Source organism: Narcine bancroftii, chromosome 3 (genome assembly GCF_036971445.1).
Source record: "Narcine bancroftii isolate sNarBan1 chromosome 3, sNarBan1.hap1, whole genome shotgun sequence".
NCBI classification, from domain to species: domain Eukaryota; kingdom Metazoa; phylum Chordata; class Chondrichthyes; order Torpediniformes; family Narcinidae; genus Narcine; species Narcine bancroftii.
In genome coordinates, this window is record NC_091471.1 from 133,586,241 (window position 1) to 133,606,766 (window position 20,526).

Sequence of the window (20,526 nt, forward strand, 5' to 3'; positions counted from 1 at the left end):
AGGATTCATATTCATCAGTGATTCAGCATAGATAGTGAAATTTTACTCCCTGGATTTAAAAAATAATAACAATAGGCATTTGGCACAAAGAACTGGAAGAACATTGATAAATGGTTTCAAAGTTTTTCAATCCAATATCTATTTATTGATTAGACTAACATTCTAGCAGATTTTGGAGTATTTTCTCATGTACTATTAGTATTGAGTTTGGATTTACTGAGGTAGAAAATTATATTGTCAAATGGAACAACAGATGATTTGTGAGATAATAGGCTCAATAATGTAATCTCTATTTTTTTGTGTTCATTGCTTTTTTTGGTTGGCTCACAATGATAAAGATGGTGGTCTGACAACTGGAGGTGATTAATTCAAACTTAAATATGTGAGACACATTGTGCATGTAAATTTCATCTGAAAATGTCATATTTTGTGAGAGTGTCAGGTTCTTTCTTTATGTTGTAGCGCATTGTGAGCGAGTGCAACGAAAAGACTAAGGCAGCAGGCTGAGATTTTGGTGGTCGCAACTGCTGTATTTTGAATCTCGCGCTATAGCCTTTAAACCCGACTCCGGTCCTAACATCTTGGTGCTTGTGTTACGATGACGTGAGCGTGCATGTGCCCTTCTGGTCTGGACTGTAAGAGACAGTCCCGTGACGCTGTCCTTGCCGCTGCTGACCCACCGCCCATGTGTAACAAGCGGGGATGGTTTACCTCTGCAATCATGTGCATTGCCACACAACCCCCCTCCCCCCAAGAACCGGACTGATGGTCCTGCAATGATTTGTGGGTGAGGTGTACTCTTTCAGTGGCCGACCTCTATGTGCTTGTGGGGGGGACCTGTACTGGCTGGGACAAGTTCAGATGGGTTGGTTTCAAATGGTCTCTTTGCCCCCAATGTCAAGACTGAATGTGGAAGCGTTTCTGTGCAGCACTTTGTATGGCATCTCATAGGGTCACTGAAGAGGAGTCCTGTGCGTGCCCTTCCGTACAAATACATACAAGAGTCCAGGTCCAGGGGGTAGTTGCAGGGTGTCTGACCATGGCACGATGGTGGCGGTGGTGGTGCAAGGGAGCCCAGTTTGTCCTGCAACCTGTGTTGGTGTCCTGCTTGGTTGCTGGAGGGATGAACTGGCCAGGAACTGCAATTGTCTCACCATAGAGTAGTTCTGCAGAGTAGGCGCCGTGCATATTCCTAGGAGCACCCAGGGTAGTTTGTCCACCCAGTTTGGCTTTTTGAGGCATGCCATCAGCACTGATTTTAGGTGGCGATGGAAATGCTTGATTAGCCCGTTGGCTTGGGGGTGGTGAGCTGTAGTGTGATGCAGCTGGGTGCCTAGCAGCTTGGAGAGTTTCATCCACAGGGCAGAAGTAAACAGTACCCTCCAGTCTGTTGTAACATCTGCTGGGATACCAAAACAGGGGACCCAGGCAGAGAGGAAAGCCCTTGCACATGTTTCTGTGGAAGCATCTGGAATGGATATGGCCTCTGGCCAACGAGTGAACCAGTCCACCTCTGTGAGCAGGTAGCGCGACCCTTGGGAGACTGGCAAGGGCCCGACTCTATTGATGTGGATGTGCTGGAACCTGTGGTTTGGGGCCTCAAAATTCTGGAGTTGGTACTTGGTGTGCAGCTGGACCTTGGCCGCCTGGCTGTCTGTGCAGGTCTTCGTCCATTCTATGACCTGCTTACACAGGCTGGGGCAAATGAATTTTGCAGATATCAGTTGCATTGTTGTGTGGATTGAGGGGTGTGACAGACCATGGATTATGTCAAAAACTGTTCTCCATTGGACGGGGATCAGCGGCCCCTATGGTCTCTTTGAAGGTGCTGTGAGCTTCATCTGTCCATGTGAGCTCCATCTTCGAGTCCAACATTAGGGCGAAGAGAGGGAGTGTAATCTTGGCTGCCACTAGGCTGAATCTGTTGCATTATTTATCATACCCACGAACTCTTGCTGGCCCTTCAGTGTAGTTGGCCTTGTGAACCATCAAATGGCGTCCACCTTGTCGAGTGGCGGGGGAGGGTTGTGCCATGGTTGATAATTCTATGGCCCAGAAAGTCTATCTCAGCAAGTCCGAACTGGCACTTCTCCGGGTTAATTTTGAGGACAAACTTTGCAAGGCAGTGAAAAGCTGGCACAAGTGTGTCACGTGCTCCTTGGGTATGTTTCTGGCTACCAGGATGTCATCGAGGTAGATGAAAAGGAAAGGCAAGTCTCTGTTGACCACATAAATGAGGCACTGGAATGTCTGCTCTGCATTTTTCAAAATAAATGGCATGCGGAGGAACTCGAACAGTCTGAATGGGGTGATGATAGCCGTCTTCTGGACATCATCCGGGTGCACAGGGATTTGGTGGTACCCCGGATCAGGTCGACTTTTGAGAACAGTTTTGCCCCTTGGAGGTTTGCTGTGAAATCCTGGATGTGGGGGATTAGGAAGTGGTCTGGTATTGTTGATTCGTTGAGGTGCCTGTAGTCACCGCAGGGTCTCCAGCTGCCTTTGGACTTGGGCATTAAGTGGAGGGGTAAGGCCCATGGTCTTTCGGAGTAACGTACGATACTCAGCTCTTCCATGTGCCTAAATTCTTCCTTGGCAAGGTTGATCTTGTCCGGAGCCAGGTGGCAGGCCCATGAATACAATGGTGGGCCAGTGGTAAGTGACGTGATGTTGGACGTTGTGCTTCGGCATGGTGGCTGTGCACTGGGGATGCAGAATGGAGTGAAAATTTATGAGAAGTTGGCTGTATTGGCCGTGTTGTGCTTTCACAGAGGGAAGCTAGATTGATGGCTCGTTGGATGTGCTGAGGGACATGGCATGGAAAGTCTCTGCAGGGACTAGCTGTCTGCCCTGGAGATCTACAAGAAGGAAGAGTGCCTGCAAAAAATTGGTGCCCAGCAGAGGTTTGTCCACTGAGACCAGCGTGAATGACCATTTGAAGGTGGTGTTGCCAAAATGTACAGAAATTTGCCTCTTGCCAAAGGTTCTGATGGCTGTGTTATTGACAGCGCGCAGGGATGGGCTGTGAGGTCTCGTGCGTGTCTCAAGCACAGTGGGGTGGGGGGAGCTGTATGACAGTTATCTCCGCTCTGTTTCAATAAAGAACCTGAGGTGCTGTCCCAGACATGGAGAAGGCTGTTCAGCTGGCCAGCCAGCGCAGCTACTAATGGCAGCTGGCCCCATCATTTCCTGGAAACGAGCATGGCTGGTGGCACCTGTGCACGGACGCACCCCAACATTGGTGGTAAAAGCACCATTTGGGATTGGACCCTTTGGTTCTCTGACAGGTGGGAGAGCCTGCTCACGTGATTGGGTAGATTTGGGCATTGTCCTTGTCAGTGGCCTTCTAATACGGTTGACCGAGTCTGTGGTTTCATGCTTGGAAAGATAGAGAACGTCTGCTCATGCCACAACTTTGTGTGGATCGCTGAAATCCACGTCGGCCACCAGGAGCCGACTATCTTCGGGCATCTGTTTGAGGAACGTTTGTTTGAACATGAGGCAGGGGTTGTGCCCTTCCGCCAGTTTGAACATCTTGTCCCTGACGACAGAGGAGGCCCCCTATTGCCTAGATCATCCAAGTGAAGGAGCCTGGCGGCCCTCTTTTGGGCATGAAAGGCCGTATGTGCTGATGAGGAGGTTTTTAAGAGCCATGTATTTACCTTCCTCTGGTAGCGCCTGGATGAGGTCATTGACTCGCGAGGTGGCTTCCTGGTCGAGTGAGCTGACGAGGTAGAGGAGCTCATCGAATCAGTGGTTATCTGATTGATCTGGAACCAAGTGTGGGGCCTGTTCGTCCAGAATATCGGCAGCTTCCATGCAACAATACCTATGGCTGCTGGTTCCATAATGTTGAGTCTTCAAGTCATGGAGACTTTTTGGGGTCACCAATGTAGCACGTTGTGAGCGAGTGAAGCGAAAAGACTGAGGCAGTAGGCTGAAACTTGGTGGTCACAACTGCTTTATTTTGAATCTCACACTGCAGCCTTTAAGCCCGACTCCGGTTCCGCCCATAACATCTCAGCGTTTGCGTTCTTCTGGTCTGGACCAGAAGAGATGGTCCTGCGATGCCATCCTTGCTGCAGCTGCCCCGCCGCCTGCGCGTAACAAGTGGGGCCGGTTCGCCACTGCTGTCACCGCAATGTTTCTTTTCAAGGATGTCCTTCATGTAATTTAAAAAAAACCCATTCAATTCTTTCAGTTTTTAGGAGGACTGTTGTCACTCGGGTTTTAATAAAGTTTAACAGTAGGTGTGTGAAATGTTCGTGCTATTCTTTGAACTGTGAAAATATCTATCAGACTGATTAAATATAGGTTTTGTTCTTTGAAACTTGAATGTGACTGCAGTATACTTTGTGCTGATCTGTACTGATGCTCGTAATTGTATTGGGAGCAATTTTAGAAATGAATTCAGAACATCAGGAATACACATTTTAACTGTGTTTGCTTTGGAACCATTATTTAAAATAATCCTAATACATTTTAGAAATTATTGTTTGAACCTAAAGAATGAAAGAAACTTGATTAACTTCATGTGCAGGACTGGCAAATGTGATGTCCCTCTTTCTATTTTGAATTTATAGAGCTAGATGGTGGAGGAAAGATGGTGGACAAGGACCGCATTGTTCACCTTTGAGACATAATTGAGGTTCTAAAATACTGTGTCACAATCAAAGGTTATTTTTGTGATTTTTGGCCTGGTGGAATGAGATAGAAGGAATCTCCTCTGTTTGGAGAGCAATTACATAAGATGAATGAGTTGGGGAGAATGTAAGCATGTTTGGCACCAGAGTAATAGGAACTTGCACAGAATCACAACTAATGTTTTCAGTATCTCACATTTTTGAATGTGCTACAGTAGAAAGAAATTGAAATGTTTCACTAAGGTTAAGAATAAGATTTACTCTAATGGATGCTTTCAAATTTATGAATAATTATGATATGAATAGCGATGATTGAATTTGATTATCATGTGTACCAAGATACACTAAATTAACTACTATTTGGTGAATCATTACTTCAAATGCATTAATTATGATAAAATTGCTTGGGATTGTAGAATTCAAGACTATACTGTATTATGTGTAATATACAGGAATTTTAAATAACTCTGCTCTAATTTTATCCCTTAGTAGACAAGGCATAAAATTCCTCATTTGACTGTCAATCCCTTTATTTCCCTTGACATTTATTCACATCTATTTTTGAATTTTCAAAATTATTCTCCTATTTTTGCAATCTTTCATCTTTACTGCAAGTATGTCATCTATCGCTTGCCCTTTGGTTTACTCCCTTCTTTGTCACATATCTTGGTTTTTCCTGTCATTTATGGAAATTTAATTTTATGCAAACTCTCCTACAATTTTTTAAAACATTTTTCTAAAATGGGAAAGTTAAAGAAATGCCAACATCTTCAGGATTTATGAAATAGGGATATCAGCTAGTTAACTCAAAGGAAACCAGTCTCAAATTGTTTACCCTCATTTGAATCAGTAATTCAAATAAATTAAATTTGATAGAATTGTTGCAGATATTAGAATACAGGAGTTTTAAAACCACTATGCTCCTAGTAATCAGATACATTGTTTTTACAACTGTAGCTGCTGGTTCTTTTTACAAGAGATCTTTCCAATACTGTTGTAAAGAAATCCTGTCATTAAGCCATCTTTGCTTTTTTTTACACTGAACCAAACAACAGCAGCGTAATACTGCCCTAGTGTGTCATTTTACAAAGCATGCCAGCATTCCATAGCAAAAGAGGCATGACATGTAACACAAAAGCATTGGTATCTACTGTGACTGCTCGCCCTTTACACAGACGTCGATTTGATACTGTGACAACCTCTGCTACTGGGTTAAAGGTGGGGCTATAATAACCCTGCCCATTCCATGTTTGTACCTTTTACACAGAACGGCGTGGCGCAGTAAAGGCGCAATATTCCCACCTTGAAGAAATTGTATAAAAGGGGCTTGTGTGAGAGGCCACTTAAAAGATTTGCTTTGGAAACTGACAAGGCACTGTCTTCTGTTGACACTTAAAATATGTTATCATTGATACTTTAAGGCTATTGAAAATAACCATCAAATTTGTGATATTCTGACTCTGTACCATTGTAATTATACAAGCAAAGATGATGTGAGAATGTTCATGAATCTTGACTTGCTTCAGGAACAGAACTCTGGTATAACCTTGGGACTGTCTGTTGGTTGATTCCCACCACAATATTTTCATAACTTTTTACATGGTATGGTGCGAATAATTTATCAGTTTCCATGTCTCAGAATTGAAATGCCCATACTATCCATATTTCATTGTCTGTTTTTTGTGTAAAGATCTCTTAAATCCCAAAGATAGTACTTTGTTTGCAGTGTGTTGTCTTCTTGTTTGGTTCTTCTCAATCACTTCAGAACATGAAGGCTGGAAACTGATTACAACTACTGATGAGTGAAAATGAGTCTGCATTTGGGATTGTAGCTATTGGATTGTTGCACAAATAACTGCATCTTGATTGTTGGAAGATATGACTGATTGTGACTACCCCACTCCCAACTCCCTATTGAAACAGTTGACCTTGGAATACCAAAAAGATTAGCCACTTGAGCTATATATTATAGGCTGACAATACCTTCATAGAGGAGGAATTTAAATGTAGAAAATATTGTTACATTTGGATATATATTTAAACTTTTTTAAATTTATTCATTTGTAATGAAAAGTGCTGTAATTGTGAGAATGCTATACCGACATGCAAGTTTAAAGTTCATGTAAAACTTATTCTGTTGATCGTTTACTTGAATTTTTACTTAATATTTAACTTATTTTGTAAACAACTAAATTTTGTCATTTGTAAGATAAGTTTTGTCCTCTTGAGAAATGTAAATTTGAATTCTTAAATTGATGTGGTTATGTAAAGATAATGAAATTTATTTGCAATAAACTCAATGATAAAGAATATTGTCAGTGATCAAGCACTTTGTGTTAAAGTAATGCTTAACGACAGTAAATTAGCTGAAGGACAATTGTAAGATAAACTTAAACTATAAACATAACTGTCATAATTTTGAAGGCCTGTCTTAATTTTGTAATTAATTTTAGTGTTTGTGAGATGTTTGATTACACCATTTTATGTTTATTGGACATATTCAAAACTCCACATTTGAATGAGAATTTTATATTTTTTTGATTTTTGTTGCCTCTTTATTTATATTTCTAACTTGAATGTAGAGATTTGCTTTATTTACCCACAGTTTAAAGCACTGTGCTACCTTCAATTAATTAAAAAATAGATATCTATTTTGTATCATCTGCTGAAAACATTTACAATTCAATTCTTTTCAGTACTTTTTATGAGGTGATTTTGGCAATCATTTTCTGTTCCATTCACCATAGATTATGCAACTTCATTGTGATGTTGCTCCTGCTAGATAACCTATGTTGCAGGTTTTGTATAAAAACAGAAAATATTGGAAACACTCATCAGGTGTGGCAAGACCTTTTCTCCTCCACAGATGCTGACTGACCCGCTAGTGTTTTCTGTTTTAATTTCAGGATTTTCACAATTTGGATCTTATAATTCTCTGTTTATAAATTTTTATGATCAATTATGAGATTCTATTGCACCATTTGAAGGATGGTATCAGATTTATAGCAAAGAAGGATGCCCTTTAACTAGTTGGTGCTTTGTTACAGCTCTATCAGCCTCCTCACATCTCAGTACTATTTACCTTATCAATAAAAACACTTTTACCTTTTCATGTTCCCATCTAACTTGTATCATTCATTTGGTAACTAAACATACTAGCAAATTCTTTAGAATTACTGACTTATTTATGGTTTGTGTGACTCCACTTATTTATGGTTGAAGCTTTTACCTTTTCATGTCCCCATCTAACTTGTATCATTCATTTGGTAACTAAACATACTAGCAAATTCTTTAGAATTACTGACTTATTTATGGTTTTTGTGTCTCCACTTATTTATGGCTGTTAGTTTTGACCAACTCATAAATGGGTAAAAAAAAGCACTTTTATTAAATCAGTTTTTGTGAAAGATCTCTGTTAGATCACTTTCCAGTGTTTGGTCTTTTTAGAGAAAACTTATTCTATGACTGTTTAGAATTTTCTGATTATTCTATCTCCAAGTTATGAATCCGTAATCTGTTTTGCAGTTTTTCCACTGCTTTTTATCTTTAATACAGTATGGCATATAGAAACTTCCATGACCACCTGGCAAGGTTTTTATGTAACACAACTTGATGTTTTGAATTTGTGTAAGATGTTCATTACTTCGCCTGCTGCTATTGTTCATCTAATGGGTCTTTTGGTTACTTTGCTTGATCTATTTTAGTTTTTAAAATATAGGAACAATATTAGTTGTCCACCTTCATTCCTCTACATTTTATTTTGTGAATGTTTTTTTCCGTTTCCAAGTTTCTTTTAATATTTGTGTTGTAATTGACCTCTGTTTTTATTCTTTACAATTTGTTTAAATATATATTGCCCTTTTCTGATTAAAATATCTAATTACCTTGATCCCTTTAAAAATGATGTCCATTCTGGTGACCCTTAGAAACAAAGTAATTATTCAGTATTACTACTATTTGGATTTTAGTCTTCAAACCTATCTTGCCCATCACTTAGTGGGAAAATTAAACCAGATTTCCATTATTCCAAATGGGATAAGAGGTTAACTGATTTCAATTTTATACAATAAAGCTCTAATTTTAAGACCATAACCTGCATTCTGCATTTCACCATCAGAAAATAGTTTTTATGTAGCTATCTTACTTATGTAGATAATCATTTTTTCCCCTGCAGGCTTATTTTGTTGAAGGTGACACATAAATTCAAATATCTTGTAAATCATTGCATTTGTATAGATGCAAGTTCATTTTTTCCAGTGGAATCTATTTTGAACAATGCTGGAGATACTCAGCAGGTTAAACAGTGTACTTTATGTATTTTGCACTTGTAGGATCCTGAATATCTGCACTGGGTTAAAAGTACTTAACATAATTACTGAAAATGTTTCATGTTGCTAATTCTAGCATTCTTCTAATAAATAAGTAAACAATGAAAGTGAGCATAGAGTAAGTTTTACAGAACTGTACTCTTTCAATTTTGTCTAATTCAAAAGCATCAACAAAAGTTATTTGACAAGCCCTTTGATTGCTTTACTTGCATTGAAATACAAAATTAATGTAATTAAGTCTATGTTAAAGTAATTATCCTCTTAAATATAGTGCCAATTGTATTTGGAGAATGGATAAAGAGATTTGCTGATTTGTTTGTTGTGTCCAAAATTTACAGAAATGCCGAAATACGGTACACATTTCCCAAAAGTTAAAGTAACATGGTCTCAAATAAATAATTTTGTTATCACAAGGTTCTAATTTTGGTGCAGTTCAGTTTACCTTCTCTGGTATTTCCACATAAAATTGATGCTTAAACTGCTTTATTTTGCTACAGGGAATGTTTGTGGAAGTTTTTCTTTCCAGCTGATTATCAGAAACTGAAGGTCACTGAATTAGCAAAACCTGGAAAACCACGGCAAATTCTTGCATTTGAACTGCGCATGAATATCATTGCAGATGCTACTATTGATTTGCTTTTCACAAAGAATCGTGTAAGTATAATCATCAGATGTATTGCAAACAGTATTTTACTCAATTACATTGAATTAAGATAGTGAGTTAATTAAAAATCATTTCAAGTGATAACATCTGAAAGATATGTAACACCTGTCATATTACTAATTTTATTGAGGACAGATGGCTCATCCTTGGAGGCCAGGATGATGAGTTAACTCGAGTTTGATAATGCAGAGTCCTTGAACATTCTGTTGTTGCATTAACTCTGGGTTAATAGCTCACAATAACTAATTTTAATAACCTCAAAAAATGTACAATTTTCAGAAGTGGTAAGATTATTAAGTGAGCAAAATTTGGTCAAGCATAGACATTGGAACATGGTGCAAGCTATCATTTAAAAAAAAAAACTAGCACCCAAATAAAAACACTAAATTTGTTGAAACAGAAACTCTATATGCACAATGAAATCAGAGAGCACCTGTCATGTAAAAAGCAGTAAAACTTATTGAATTAATTAATTAACTACCTGATTAATATTACTTTATAGATACTGCCTTACTAATGTTGCATTTTTAAGTATTTATTATTTTTATTTCACAAATTATTTTCAACGTTCAACATTTCTAGTGTTTAATTGAAGCTTTGAATTGTGTTACTACATGTTGGATGGTTGTTGAAATGAACCTCCTGTGATAGAACTTTCCACACTTTCTAATACTTAAAAGACCTGATTCAGTATATTTGAATACTGAAGTATCTAACCTTGTTCTATTAATTGCTTTGCAGAAACAGCAGTTTGTATTAACCCTTGTTGTCATTAGATATTAACTGAGAGATAAAGCAGAACATAATCTTCAGGAACTCAGCTGCAAGCTATCTTGCGGCAACACCTTGAACTCTAAAGCAGTTAGTATTGTTCAGGAAAGTAGAATTGATGTAAAAAAAACTTTAAATTACTGTGTAAAACGATTATTGTGAGAAACTCCTGTGTACGTGAGAATGAAAATTTCTGTCTTTTCAGATGTGAGGTTTGTAATTAACCCTGTTGTTGAAATGTTTTCAAATTTTTTTGCTACAAAGTTGAAGGAAATGCAATAGTTAATACAGGTTGAGTACCCTTTATCCAAAATTCCAAAATGCTCTAAAATCTGAAACTTTTTGAGCGCCAACATGGTGTCACAAGTGGACACCAGTTTATTACCAACCATCGTCACCACCAGACTTGCATGTTTTTTTGCCATCCAGCAGAATTTCTAATATTTTGTGCTGCCATTTATCTTTTGTAAGCAGAGATCAAGGTTTTCTTTTGGTAAGTACAAAAGATTATTCCAAAATGAAAAAAATCCAAAATTGGAAATACTTCTGGTCTCATTCATTTTGGATAACGAGTAGCATTATCAAACTCGAGTTAACTCAGCATTTCCTGACCCATAACCTCTCTCATCATCAAAGGAGTGAGGCAGCAAATGTATTTGGGCAACCAGAACGCTTTAAAGCCATCAATCCTGAATTGGCGATATTTCTTCATTTATACTGGTTCAAAATTATTTAACTGGCAGCACCTCGGACTGCCATTTAGCACAGAGTCTGCAGAGATTTAAGAGGATGGTTCAACAGTATCTTCTTGGATGCTTTTAGAGATGTGGTAATAATTCATGTGAATGAAAGAAAACGCTCTGGTTTCAGGAAAATATGTAGTAATGTTAAAGGTAAGAAATGACCACAAGAATTATCCAGCATCTTATGATTGAGTTTCTTTTATTTTTCACAAATACTTTTGGCCAATTTATTCAGATGTTTATTACATGAGACAATGTACAAAGAGGCCCTATTCTCATGGATGATTTGTGTAGCTGCACCAAATGGACTCAAAAGCTGTACTATTTTATTTCGTATCCATTGATCTTTAGTTCATATTCAACAAATGCCTCGAAAGGTCAATGTTGATTGGCTTGGTGATTAATGGGTACAGTTTTTCAAAATTTATGATCCTGGATAATCCCCAATAATTCTTGTTAGAATTATTTGATATTGAAGGGTAAATGTGGCTTTATGCAATTGCATTCTGATCATCAATATATTGCTAGCTGCTCTGTTAAGACTTTAATGCAAATAAAGGCCTCCTGAGGATCTTAGCAATGAGTTTACTTGCCAGGAAGGAAGGGTGAGAAACATGTGATTGAAAGATTTTCTTTTCATTATAGTTTTTATATCTGTTAACAAGATAACTAAACCAGAACTTGAAAAAAACATATTTTAGGATTATACTCTTTAGATGAGAAATTTCTTGTGATACAGAATTAATTGAATTTATCTGACACACATATTCCAGATATCAATGCAATGGATATTTAAAAGATGTATTATGTTTCAATATTTGTTTACATTAGGAAACCAATGCCATTCATGTAAATGTTGGAGCAGGTTCATATTTGGAAGTCAATGTTCCCATGACAGTAGATGAAAAAGGTAAAGATGGTCTACATTTTAAAACAGGACTGAATTGTTGTACTTTGTTCTAATACATTTGGGGGTCTTTGCCTATTTACAATTTGAATTAATAATTTGTATGGAAAAACAGAGTGTTGCCGATGGCTAGATGGTAAACTGAACAGTCAGGAAATGATTGAATCCACAAAGAACTGTAGAGATGTTAACCGTGTGGGCATTATGTGGAGAATAACATTGGAAAATGTAGGGTATGTATTTTGGTTAAAAGAGGGCAAAAGCTAGTATATGCTGCATAACAGAGCGATCATACTAGTTGCTTCAAAAAAAGTAGTCGGGTAAAAACCATTTGGAAAGCATATGGTGTGTTGGCCTTTTATTGCAAAAGGTTCTAAAGTTAATATCCCTCTGAAGTTGTTCAAAGCTCTGGTATGATCTGTTGAAGTACTTTGTGGATCATCATTCTTTTAATCTGAAGAAGGCTTTGAATTGGTGAACCATAGATTCACCAGATGAGTTTCTGAGAGAGATTAAGGAAGACAGATCTATACTGAAGTTGCAAAAAATGAAAGGTGATTTATCAAGATGAATATCCTGTGAGGATTGGTGTATAAATGTTAAATTTGTTTTCTCTTGCTGGAGAGTCTAGAATAATGGCCTTTGTTTCAGGACATGGAGATGGCCATTTAGAACTCCAGATGGATGTGATGTTCAGTTATTTGGTTCATTTAAGATAATGTAATTGATTTCATTAGTGCTCAAACATATGAGTTCATTAGGTTTATTGTGGGGAAAGAGTATTAGGTATGACTTTTTTGAATGGCATAGTTGGTTTGGGAGGGGGTGGGGGAAGGAATACTGAATAGTCTGCTTATTCTTTTTCATATTATGTGTGTTCATATTAAACCTACCTGACTTCTATTGTGGACAGTTCATTTAAAAATATTTCTTAATTCCTGTCTTTTTAACACATTTCAATATGTATGCATGTTACATTAATGTCTATGTTATGGGAAACAGGAAAGTACTGTACTTGAAATGTTTATAATATTTACTGCGAGCACATGTTGCTTTTTGATTCTATAGGTTTTTCACCAACTATTAAAGGTCAGCTTCTCCATGTAGATGCAACGAGTAGCATGCTGTATCGAACTCTTTTGGAAGCAGAAATGTTAGCGGTGAGTTCTTGTTTTCAGTTTTTCTGAGAGTCTGATTTGGCTGGGCTTTCAAAGTTTGAGTGCTATCGAGTCAAAAGTTGACAGATCACTTGATAAATTTTATTTTTGGATGTTTGCACAATATTGAAACTTGAGTTGCTTGTTTCTTTGCCCAGTGTAGCTTACGATTTCTTGTTTGATAATGTAATTGTGAACATGTATATTATTGCTAATGCAAATCTGGAAAGAAAGAAAAAAATGGCAGTGCTGCAGGAGCTACTGTAACAGCAGCACTGCCACTGGTGTGGAATGGGAGAGTAGGGAGACAGCCCAATCCTACTGCCGGCGGCTCCTTACAGTCTTTAAACAGACTGTTAAAGGAGTCAACGGTGATTTTAATTAAAATCCTGCAACCACAGGGTCTGTGTTCAAGATGGTGGAACCTTCGCTCGGCAGTGACAACAAGGGATTGCAGACTGATGCAAGGCACCAGAAATGGGGAGATCACCTCCCTGGAGAAGGACAGGTAGAGAAGACAAAACTACAGGGCGGTGACCATGGCAGTGGACCAGTGAGGAGCTTAGTGACTGAATGACCCACACAGGCTGCAGACAGTCATTGATTAGTGGTCTAGGGATTCATGAAGGTGCTGAGGGCATGAAGGGTCTCCAGAGGTTCTTGGACACTATAGACTTCTTGATCATGTTGGAACTTTGGATCAGGAGCTTGGGTTGTCAATGGATAAAATGGGTCTTTGGGTTACAAAGGCTGGGAGAGCGCTGGAGGTGAATCCACAGACACTCAGTGTCTCTGAAGGGACTCTCTTTTGCCTCTCTTTCTTTCTACTAATGATGACTCTTTGCCTCATAGCAGGCAGAAGGAAATTTTGCCTAACACTAGATGTTCTGTACTCTGACATAACAATAAAGGAATCCTGAAATTTTGAAATCTTGAAGAAAATATTTACTAGTCGAGGATGCATACACAGTTGTGAATCATTTTAATTCAAATTCCACTCAAACATCTGACCTGACACTCCAGTGCAGAACTGAGATAGTGCTATATAGTTGTGCACAGCATCTTTCTGATGTTCTTACCACCCTGTATCCTATTTTATATGATTTCTCTCAATACCTCCGTCTCCATTACATCTGCTCCCAGAATGAGGACTTCCTCTCCAGAATATTTGAATGTCTCCTTCAGAAAACACGGCTTTCCTTCTGTTGTCATCAACTCAGCCCTCACCCTCCTCTATTTCATGCACATCTGCTCTGGCTTCCTCTGCCTCATCTACCACTTCACCAGCCCCCTCATCCAGCCTGTAATCCTCTGCAATTTCAGCCACTCGACACATCTTCCCCTCCCTTTCCCACTCCGCTTTCAGAAGCGACGACTCCTTCTGGGACTTCCTTGTCATGAATCACTCCCTCGCTATCTATCCCCCGACCACAAGAAAAATGTTACACTTGCACCTGTACCTCCTCCCTCACTGCTATTTGGGGTTCCAAACTGTCCTTCCAAGTGAAAACACTATGAATCTGTAGGCATCGTTTACTGCATCCAGTCTTTCTGATGTGGCCTCCTCAACATCAGGGAGACTGGACGCAGACAGGGAGATAATTTTGTTGAGCACCATCTCTCTGTCTGCTGCTACAGCAAGGACTTTACAGTGGCCAACCATTTTAATTTCACACACAGTTAACATACTGACATTGGGTAATAATGACAGCTCTGACCGGAATGCATTAGAAGGTTCAAAAAGTAAATTAGCATAAGAGTTTTAGCGTTGTAGGGATCTTGATACATATAAGCTGGGCTAATGAAAAATGTTTTTGTTGTTCCACAAGCCTGTGGTGCCAAAAAACACAATGACACCAATTAACCTATGACCCCATACATTTTAGAAGGTGGGAGGAAACTGGAGTCTCCAGAGGAAACCAACGCAGACATAGGGAAAGTGTACAAATTCCTTACAGACAGCACCCGATTCAAACCTGGGTTGCTGGAGTTGTAAGAGTGTTGCACTAATCGCTAATTGTGCTGCACAGTAAGGAGCAGTAATCCCATTAATGCCTGCTTTTTAAATCTATAAATAGATTGGCTGTCCGTCTTCAGTATTTTTTCATTTATTTTCTGCTTGTCCTTTTGCCGACTGGCTCATCTGTTTTACTCCCTCATAGTTCTTACTACTAAGCTCTGAATACCTGACTAGATTTTGATTTCAGTTTCATTGAATGAATTATTCTTTGGATACTATTAAATCTTGATAATTTTTAACAAAAATGTTTATCTAATAATTTTGTTATTTTGGTTCAATTCAGTGGAGTTGGATTGTTACCATTGTGTTAAAGAAAGTAATTAGTTGCATTCTGATGCCTACAAATGGTTTTAATTAATGAAATAGTGTCACCTTTAATAATAAGCCACAAATGTACAATTTGTAAGCACTGAAAGTAGAATGGATTAATGTTGAATAAAGGAAATTATAATTGAATATTGCAAGGAGGTTTGAATTGGCATACTATGTTCTCATTTCAGTGAAACAGATCTCTGGTTAGAATTTTTCAATTTCATGTGAGGGCTGAACTCTGATATTATTATTCTGATATTATTCTGATATTAAAATTGTCAGGAAGATTCAACAATCACACTGGTTCTTTTCACCAGTTCATTAAATTTCAAGAAACATTGAAGTTGGTAAAGTTCACTATTCATAGTTACTGTCGTATTGGAGCTGAAACCAAATGATCTGGTGAATCGAGCTCTGCAGCCTATATCCCAGTTATGCTGCACCAACTTTTGTGTGTATTGTGTGCATAACTAAGCCATATCTGTTACTGAGCCAAACAAAAATATTTTGGTTCCCGCGAACAAAAACTTCATTTAAAGAAAGCAGTTTCATGGAGAGTCATAAAAGAGGAGACTAATATTTATAATCGTTTAACTCTTATCTTTCCCAAAAATGAGTTGAGTTATAATTGTGATCGCTGCTTTTTCATTGATACTTCCACCTCACATCTTCATTCCCTAAAATTACATCCAGTAATATGTTTTCTCTTCTTGCTCTCAGTTATTATTTGTTAGTTCTAAGATTTAATTTTGACTTTTCAAACATAATATCCATTTTGACCATATTTTTCTTTAACAAGTATTTAGACAAATTTCCTTTTTCAATATTATCTTCATTGTTGATACTAAAAATCCTGTAATCAAAAATATTAAGCTGTTGTTCCTACCTTTTCACTTGTTTTACAATAATAGTTTCACAAGTTGTATTTATATCTGTCTTGTTTCCAAGACTTTCTCCTTTGTGATGTATATAATATGAAGCACTGCCTAACTTTTTTTCCCCCTTGTGCCTTACTACCTCATCTCTGGCTCTGTTTTCACCTGAAATTACTTGGGCTTCTGGTCTTTGAGCACGTTATAAATCTTTCCCAACAGCAAGAACAAATTTCCTGATGAGGGTATTGGTCCCAATCTTGTTGAGCTGTAGCCAATTTATTTTGCTCAGGTTTCCTCTACCTTAAAATTAGCCTGATGCCACAAAAATCTAAAGTTTCTCTGCTGCAATGGTGCTTACACCTATCTGCGCTAAACCATACTTTTTGTTGGGACATATGTTTATCAACTTAGTTTATTAACATCAGGAGTGATTTTTAAAAATAATAACAACTAGCTTTAATCTGTTAATAATGTGCTGTTTGAAATGCATTTTGGACTGAAAAGATGACAGTCGTTACTGCTGACTGGTAAAATAAAATACAATTCAACCTTTTGCTGTGCTGTCAGTGGGAACTTGGAGAAATGGTTGGAGAATTCTCTGTTGTAAACTTCCTGTGTTATAAATACTTGAAGTGGAGCACCATGTGGGGTGGCCAAAAATAATCATTCTCAGGAAATGAAAAAATTGCCAACCTCCAAAGTCATGACACTAGGCAGATCTTTTATGGACCACTGTGCTTCTGAATGTTTGAAAAATGTAAAGCATTCAGTAGCTTTTAAAACATATAAAATGTGGTTAAAAGGACTTAAAATCTGATATATTTTCATTTTAAGCAACATTGATATTTTCTGATATTTTTAGAATATGCAAACTAATTTTTGAGTTTAAAAGAAAGCAAATATTTAGAACTGCAGTAAGATCCCTGTTTTCTGGAATTTAAGCAACCGGCAACCTCAAGTAACTGCCGAAAGATTTGTGGAAAATTGATAAATAAAAAATACGAAAGTTTAAAACTGGTGCCCCCAGCAGCTAGTTCTCCAATCCATGCCACACAACTGGCAAATTCGCTTATCCAGCATCTACAATCCCTTTAGGTGCTGGATACCAGGGATTTTACTATAAATCTCTACATTTTTGAAAGGAATCTGAAGATAACAAACATTTGCCAGAGAGATTGCTCTCTCCCAGTAAAATTAATTTCAACTGCGTTTGGACCTGGCAGAGAATTTATAGTCAAATTCAGATTATAAGCGTTGGTCAGTTAGTAGAAGTTGCATTCACATTCGTCTATGATGAGTTCCGTATTGGAGCACAACCTGCCATCTCTGATTTCTGCTTTTGTGTACATGTGTATGGAAACAGCATCATTGCGATCAAGCTCCCAGGATTTGATGACAAATATGAATAGTTTTGTCACATTACTCATCAAATCTGGGCTACAGCCGAGTTTGTGTTTTTATCATACTGTTAATTCTTGTGTTTTTTTTATTCTGTATGTTAATTAATGTATTAAAATCTTTAATTTCAGTTTCATCTCAATGCCATCTATCAAAGGATATGGAACATGCCTCAGGAATGGCAATGTGAAATTGAAGTATACAAGGCAACATACCACTTTATTTTTGCTCAGAAGAACTTCTTTACTGGTAAGATTGGAAATTATAGTTGGATTCACTCCAATTGACATTGGTATTTGCCAAATCAAATTGAAGGATTACGTTCAGGTGAAGAGATTAGAAATATTTACTTCAGCCTTCAATTATAAAGATCTACATCAGTGATTTCCAAAATATAAATACAGGAATGACAAGTGGATAGTATCAGTGTTGGAAACTACAGGTTACCGTAGAACTCTGGTAATTGACATTTGAAATTCTTGGCTTGTTTCAATGAACATGAAGTTATTTTTTGCATTGATAATGTTAAGTTGGCGCCTTTTGTTTGGAAGTTTAACCTTCCTGTTAGTTAATTGCTATTTAATTTAGTTATGCTGATGCAATAGAGCACTTAAGCACATGCAGAGTAGAGATAGACCATAAGAGTTTTTTTAATTAATGCTTTCTGTGTCTATATGATTTTGCCCTACATATATCAAATTGTGGGCTAAGCAATACCACATGTTAATTAAATAAATTTTCTATTTGCTTTCACCATTGACTTTCAAATATCAGTAAGGTATGAAGTGAGATGTGTTGACGTTATATTAGTGGAGGTATAAAATTTAAATCATAGCATTGCTATGTTAATTTTTTTTCTGTTTTTGAGATTTCCATCATCGCTCATTTACAAATGTAAAATAAATGCAATACAGTGAGGTTGTTCGTATCAAATCCAGATGATCATAATAATCAAGAATGTAATTATTGGTTTGAACTTGCTTTGAGGATATTATTAACCTAAATGGTTCTGGCCTTGATAACATAAAATTGCATAATCTGACAGTGTCAAACCATCTTTCAGTGCTGATAAATTTTCAGATTTTTCAATTTGTTAGTACTGAGCATTGTTCATTAACATATCCACGTTTTTGTAAATTGCACATTTTAAAAATAATGGATCAAAAGACGTTTAGGGAAAAGAAATAATATACTGGACATTTTATGGAAAGAAGTATAATTTGAGAACCAGTTCAGTACTTGAATTTTAGATTTAGGCAAGGAATATTGTTTTGAATGACCAAAATGCACAGGTTATATATATGATCTTAGTGGTGAGAGACCCCATTTCATTATATTTGTACAATGAGATGATCATAAACTTGAATGAGTAAAAGTGTGACATATTTTCATTTGAATTGAAAATTAGTTGTGTTAATTAAAAATGCAGGTAGTTTCAGTTAACATTGCTCTTGCCTGTGCTTTGAAATTACACAGATTCACATTGGAGGAGGTGGGTGTTGGAATATAATGCTCTTTCAGGTCATGGAACTTCATGGACAGAAAGTAATGTCAATGTCTAACATGAGCAGTAGTGTATGAAGGAGATTAATCTTGTCTATTTGTATGATCCGAGATAAAGTATTTGCAATCCTTCAATATAGTGTCGGTATTTATATAGCTTGCTAATAAATTACTCAGGGTTTGGTTTTCTTTTGTATCCTATGATACATCAGTTGATCAAGTTGCAATTTTAAATGTACGCCAGTTGCTCCTTTCTTAAGTTGAATTTAAAATTATCTGTAGTTTGGTTCACACAGATGTGAATAATTGATTTATGGCACATACTGTCTTTGATCAATATTCATGAAAGGAATGGGACCTATCAGGGAGAAAGTAGTTGATGCATGCTTGAAGGCCCATGTCAAGTTAAGGATATTTGAATAGTTTACAACAGTTTTTTTTCTAAGAGTGTTGTCAGAAGAGTGGTAGAAATGGAGACAATTTAGAAACAGCATGTATTAGAATGGATAAATTATCGGGCGTGGATATCAGATTGAAAATTGAAGTTGGGGTGACTGTGCAGAAAAAACTTCCATATTCTTCTAACCTTCCCAAAATACAAAGGAGGTTCCAGATGATTGAAAAATAGGAAGTGTGATACAGAAAAGTGTGTATGAACATTCTGAGTAAATATATACTGGTGTGGCGGTACACTCTCTCATGGCGAAACGGCCCCGCGTGGAACGCCACGTGGCAGGACAGCCATGGGAAGACGGCGCTGTCAGGGTTTCTCCCAGCCTCAAGTCTCCTGCCCAGTGCGCGCTTGGGGCACGAGGTGACTGAACTCATGCTTCCCTTAAAAGAGCGGGCCCTGAATTTGAATAAAAACAGTCATTAACGACTTTCAATGTAGTGGCTGAGTCTTTCTTGGCTGTGTCCAGCACTACATTGGTGATGCCGTTGAGCTCAGATGCCTCTCTGGTCTCAAGAACATGCATCTGGCAGAGATCAATGCCGTTGCCATCAAACTGTCCCCCTTCTGGACCCATCGCCTGCGTATGTGGTTTGTGCAGGCGGAGGCGCAGTTTCAACTGAGGAACATTTCAGCAGATGCCATGATGTTCTACCACGTCGTGAGCGTGCTGGACGAAGAAACGGCAGCCAGGGTGGAGAATCTAATACACAACCCATCGGCCAAGGATAAATATCCTGTCCTCAAGATCCTG

General features: G+C 37.8%; 1 protein-coding gene across 5 annotated transcripts in view; it reads left to right on the plus strand.

Annotated features, from left to right (window-relative positions):
- Positions 1-20,526, plus strand: part of kiaa1109 (KIAA1109 ortholog) — a 479,529-nt gene that overhangs the window by 95,244 nt on the left and 363,759 nt on the right. For all 5 annotated transcript variants that reach the window (XM_069925175.1, XM_069925178.1, XM_069925177.1 and 2 more), the window contains 4 exons: positions 9,469-9,625; positions 11,981-12,059; positions 13,125-13,216; positions 17,950-18,067. In XM_069925175.1, the coding sequence (XP_069781276.1) occupies positions 9,469-9,625; positions 11,981-12,059; positions 13,125-13,216; positions 17,950-18,067 (446 nt within the window). The remainder of the gene's footprint in view (positions 1-9,468; positions 9,626-11,980; positions 12,060-13,124; positions 13,217-17,949; positions 18,068-20,526) is intronic.